This window comes from Orycteropus afer, unplaced genomic scaffold (genome assembly GCF_000298275.1).
Source record: "Orycteropus afer afer isolate SDZICR_OR568_19922 unplaced genomic scaffold, OryAfe1.0 scaffold00309, whole genome shotgun sequence".
Classification (NCBI taxonomy): domain Eukaryota; kingdom Metazoa; phylum Chordata; class Mammalia; order Tubulidentata; family Orycteropodidae; genus Orycteropus; species Orycteropus afer.
In genome coordinates this window covers 4,143,136-4,148,830 of record NW_006921896.1, presented here as the reverse complement: position 1 = coordinate 4,148,830, position 5,695 = coordinate 4,143,136, and the positions used below count along the sequence as shown (strand labels likewise).

At 36.7% G+C, this 5,695-nt stretch overlaps 1 protein-coding gene across 1 annotated transcript in view; it reads right to left on the bottom strand.

Moving 5' to 3' along the window:
• LOC103206265 (17-beta-hydroxysteroid dehydrogenase 13) overlaps nucleotides 1–3,884 on the bottom strand; it is a 35,003-nt gene extending 31,119 nt beyond the window's left edge. Inside the window, exon 1 of the mRNA XM_007951708.1 lies at nucleotides 3,675–3,884. Within this exon, the coding sequence (XP_007949899.1) occupies nucleotides 3,675–3,884 (210 nt within the window). The remainder of the gene's footprint in view (nucleotides 1–3,674) is intronic.
• Between the last annotated feature and the right edge of the window lie 1,811 nt (nucleotides 3,885–5,695).

Here is a 5,695-nt window from a genome sequence, read left to right as displayed (position 1 = left end):
CATTCAATATTTTGCCTATAGAATTTTTCAACATTGCAACTCAAGGCTTGAATTTTTTCTTCAGTTCTTTCAGCTTGAGAAATGCTGAGTGTGTTCTTCCCTTTTGTTTTTCTAACTCCAGGTCGTTGCACATTTCATTATAGTAACTGGCTTTGCTTTCTCAAGCTGCTCTTTGAAATCTTCTGCTCAGCCTTTTATCTTGTCATTTCTTCCATTTACTTTAGTGACTCTCCATTTAAGTAAAAGTTTCAGAGTCTTTTCTGACATTCATTTTTCTCTTTTCTTCCTTTCCTGTCTTTATAATGACTTTTTACTCTCTTCATGGATAATGTTCTTGATGTCATCCCACAATTCCTCTAGTTTTTGGTCATTGGTGTTCAATGCATCAAATCTGTTCTTTAGATGGTCTCTAAATTCAGGAGGGATATAATCAAGGTCATATTTTGGGTCTCGTCGACTTCTTTTAATTGTATTAAACTTCAACCTGAACTTGCATATGAATAGTTTATGGTCTGTTCCACAGTTAGTTCCTGACCTTGTTTTAGATGAAGATATTGAGCCTCTCCATCACCTCTTGCCACATATGTAGTCAATCTGATTCCTATGTACTCCATCTGGCAAAGTCCACATGTATAGCCATCACTTGTGTTGTTGAAAAGAGGTATTTGCAATGAATAAGTCATTGGTCTTGCAAAATTGTATCATGTGATCTCCAGTGTTATTTCTATCACCAAGGCCATATTTTCCAACTACTCATGACTCTTCTTTGTTTCCAGCTTTTACATTCCAATCACCAGTGATGATCAACACATCTTGATTGCATGTTTGGTCAATTTCATACTGTAGAAGTTGGTAAAAACCTTCAATGTCCTCATCGTTGGTTTTAGTGGTTTGTGCATAAATTTGAATAATAGTAGTATTAACTGGTCTTCCTTGTAGGCCTATGGATATTATCATATCATGGACAGCATTGTACTTCAGGATAGATCTTGAAACATTCTTTGTGACCCTGAGTGCCACACCATTCCTCTTCAATTTGTCATTCTTGACATAGTAGAACATATGGTTGTCTGATTCAAAATGGCCAAAACTGGTCCATTTCAGCTCACTAATGCCTGGGACATTGATGTTCATGTGTTCCATTTCATTTTTGACAACTTCCAATTTTCTTAAATTTATACTTTGTTCATTCTATGTCCTGATTATTAATGGATGTTTCCAGCTGTTTCTTCTCATTTTGAGTGCCACGTCAGCAAATGGATGTCCCAAAAATATTCCATCCATATCATTAAAGTTGGCTGTACTCTGAGGAGGCAGTTCTTCCCAGCTCATATTTTGAGTGCCTTCTGACCTGAGGGGCTCATCTTCTGGCACTATATTGGACAATGTTTCAGGACTACTCACCAAGTTTTCCAGTAATGTATCAGACAGTGTTTCAATGCTACTCATAAGGTTTTCACTGGCCAGTTCTTTGAGAAGCATATGGTCCCTTTCTTCTTCCAAGCCTGTCTTCATCTAGAAGCTCCGCTGAAATCTGTCCCCACCATTGGTGACCCTGCTGGTATTTGAAATACCAGTGGCATAACCCCCAGCCTCACAACAATGCACAAGCTACCACAGCACGACAAACTGACAGATGAGTGCTGGTGTATTTTACTACTATGGGCTAAAACTCTGGAGATGTCTGAAATCCCAGAGTGTATCCTAACAGAAATTAAGGCTTTTAGTTGCAGAGTTAATGTCTCCTCACATAGCCTTTTCGGGGTTTGAAGAGGAATAAAAGGAAAAGAGAGACTTTTACTGAGTTAGGCTTCAGCTGGTAGCTGATTACTGCCAGATTGTAAGAAGAACCAGTACTTACTCTCTTTTCTCTCTAATTTCAAGGTCAGTAGAGCACATTAATAACCAGAGCTTTCATCAGATATGTTGATTGAAGAAATAAAAATTCTTCAGTCTTATAACTCAATGATAGCACTGATGCTTTCTTTGTAAGTAAAATGCTTGCTTTAGCTTCAACTCCAGTGTGCGTTGTTTACTCCACTTATCACTGTATTTCTGAAGCAGCAATTTAGATGGAATAAAGACCAAATTGCTAAACTGACCCTCATCTTGTAAAGAAAAAGGAGCCAGCTGCAACAGATAAGGGCCGTTGACATCTTTCTGGACTATAAGTAATGAAAGTTACATTTATAACCTTAGAGTGAATCATTTAATATTTTAAATATCTAACCAAAAAATCCAAAGAGAACTTGCAAGATTAAATTACTCATCCTTTAGGCAGAATCTTATTCAAATCATTTTTAATGACTTCTTTCTAATTTTACTTTTATTTCTGGAAAGTTTAAAATGAAAAAAAAAAAGTAATAAATACCCGTGATTTTCCCAAAAATATATACCTGGAAAGAGATCCTAAGGTTAGATTCATGGATGTATACTTACTTATACTTATTTCTATTATACTTCTTCATCAATGAAAACTTATTAATATTTGTTGAAAAATGCCTGAAAACAGTAAACTTCAATTTTCTTAATTTATGTATTCTTTTCTTCTAGAAAGTTCATTAGATTCTCTTCAAGGAGCAAAGCAATGCCAAATCATTTTCATATATACCAGGTCATCTACCATATAAGTATGCATTTCTGTTAAATAAATGTGTATCAACCTATTCTTGTACAATATTCTTCATTGTCCCAAAAGAAACAGGAATTAGTTCTCTAAGATAAGAAGGCATTTTAGAAGGTCCTAGGAAAATAGGCATCAAATAGATATGATGACAAAGAAAATGAGAGGATAATATAATGGCAATTAACATTCTTCTATGATTTGTGGAAAATCTGATTCTCAAAAAAAAACCACAATTTTTCCAATCTTAAAATCTTGTAAACACTTTTCTATATATATTTTCATGGCCTTACTATAATTCACAAGTTTAGGGAAAATGATACAAGATTTCAGTCACTTTAGTTTTATGTTGGGTAACTTATTAAATGTTTACAAATAAGAACACAAGCAAAATGTGAATACCTAAGAGAAAACATGACTCACTACATGTAGATTTTATTTAACGTGCGTCCTGTTTACCAAGTGCCAGGCACTGTTCTAAGCACTTAAAATAATTCAGTCATTTAATTCTCTTGACCAGCGATCGGCAAACTTTCTATAAAGGACCAGGTAGTAAATATTTTAGGATTGGATGTGGGGGAAGGCACAAAAGGCTATGGCACATATTTTTCTTTCTTTCTTTTTTTAAAATTTTTACAGCACTTTAGTAATGTTAAGAAACATTCTTAGTGCAACAGGCTGCCCACAGGCTGGATTTGACCCATGGCTATAGTTTGCTGACCATCTCGTGAGGTATTATACCCATTCCAGAGATATGGAAACTGAGGCAGAAAGAAATTAAGTGACTTGCCTAATTTAAACATCTTGAAAGGAGCCTGTTGCCTAAGACTGTTATTAACCTGCATACCATAGCATCAAAATCACTGCTTAGATCTCACTTGGGTTCCCTGCATCTAATCCACCCAGTGCACATGTAGAATAAGGCTCTAGGGAGTTTGAAAAATAATACAAAGATGAACAGATGCTGCACGTAATCGTTTTGTTTTTTTTTTCTTTTAAATATATGTCTTAGTCTGTGACTTTAAAAGAAATGGGCAGATGAATCCATTACCTTATTAATGTCCCACAGCACCAGTTTACTCTTCTCTTTTGCAAATTTATAGGCAGTTGCCCTGCCTATCCCATGTCCAGCTCCAGTGATGAGAACTATCTCCCCAGCCACAGATTTTCTCTTCTGGGGAATGAAGAGCTTCACCAATGACTCCAAGTAGGAGTAGATGATGATGGCCAGAACCTGGAGGTAATACAAGACAATGTGCATGGCTTCTGCTCTCTACTGTTCTCCTGTGGCTCAGTCCTCCTGCTGTCCTCCCAAGACAGAGTCCTCCAGTGAAGTGCTGTGCCCCAGGTATTAGTGCGACTTGCAGAGGTAAGCCAAATTTGGAAGCAGGCTTTGTCCACGTGTTCTAGTGAGTCAGATACACTTTGAGTTTCTGAAGTTTTGCCAGAGAATCCAAGAGAATTTGCTCTCTGACCTGCTTATCTGAGGAGCAGTTCTACACCATATTTCACCATGAAGTTTCACCTCTAGAAATAATTCCAAAAGTTCTATTGTATCAGCTAATATTCTCTTGGTATTGTTCTGTAAAGTGTTTTTGGTGTGTGTTTGTGCTTGGTTGTTTGTTTGTTTTTTTCCCTAATAAAAGGAAAGAATAAAGTAGAGTGAGTCTGTTAAAGAAACGTAAATAAAGCATGGGGCAACTAAGTTTACCAGTTTGATTTATTTACCCACAGAATTTTCACCTCTGGAGGAATCACTTAACAAAGAACATTTAGCAAAATCTAGAGACATTTTTGGTTTTTGGTTATCACACTAAGGCATACTACTGGCATGTAGTGGTTAGATGCCAGGGAAACTGCTAAACATCTTATAAAGCACAGGACAACCCTGTGCATTGAAAGGAAGAATTATCCTAATAATATAAATAGTGCTGAAGTTGAGAAACCCTGACCAAGACAGATTCTGCCATATTACTTTTGAGATAGTATAATTGAATTTTTAAGTTTGGAAATTTGAATCCTGAGTGTATTTATAAACAGAGTATCGTATCATTCTGCATGCAGGTTTGCAGTAATGTTTATATAAAGCTGTTTAGATACTGATGTATATGATTTAGATCAGATCTCATGCTGGGCTTCAATGTCAGAAACCTGTTTTAATCTTGAATGCCTATAACTCCAATATTCAGCTTGCTGAGAGTGGGCCAGACCAGAAGAATCACACATCCAAATTCATGCACTATTGCTTTATTTCCAAAAGGCAGTTTTTAAATTTACAATGGGAGCTATATTCTTTTGCTTACTGGAATAATAGCTATCCCAAAGATGAGTAACCTTATAAACAAAGTGAAAATCACTTAGTTAACATTACTTAGTTAACATTATAATAAAATAGATAGAAATTTTATTCTATCTATAAGATATCCTGCTTCGAGGCACTCAGTTACTTTATATGGTCTTTTGAACTCCCACCAAATGATTGGTTAGTTGTTGTTAGGTGCTGTTAAGTCATCTTCAACTCATAGCAACCCTATGTACAACACAAAAAATACTGCCCAGTCCTGCACCACCCTTACAATCCTTGTTATGCTTGATCCCATCATTGTAGTTACGGTGTCAGTCCATCTTGTTGAGGGTCTTCTTTTTTGCTCATCATCTACTTTACCAAGCATGATATCCTTCTCCAGGGTCTGTGCTCTCCTGACAACACGACCAACATAGGTGAGATGAAGTCTGGCCATTCTCACTTCTAAAGAGCATTCAGGCTGAACTTCTTCCAGGACAGATTTGTTCATGCAGTGCATGGTATTTTCAGTATGCCTCACCAATACAACAATTCAAATGTGTCAGTTCTGCAGTCTTCTTTATTTATTTTCTAGCTTTCATAGCATAGTGCCTAAGGCACTTGAATGCTAACCAGAAGGCTGGCAGTTCAAACCCAACAACCACTCCTCAGAAGGAAGGTTGGGCAAGCTACTTCTGTAGTGATACTGCCTTAGAAACCCAAGAAGGGGTTGCTATGAGTCAGGTGCGACTCGATGGCACATAACAACAACAACAGCTTTCACCTGC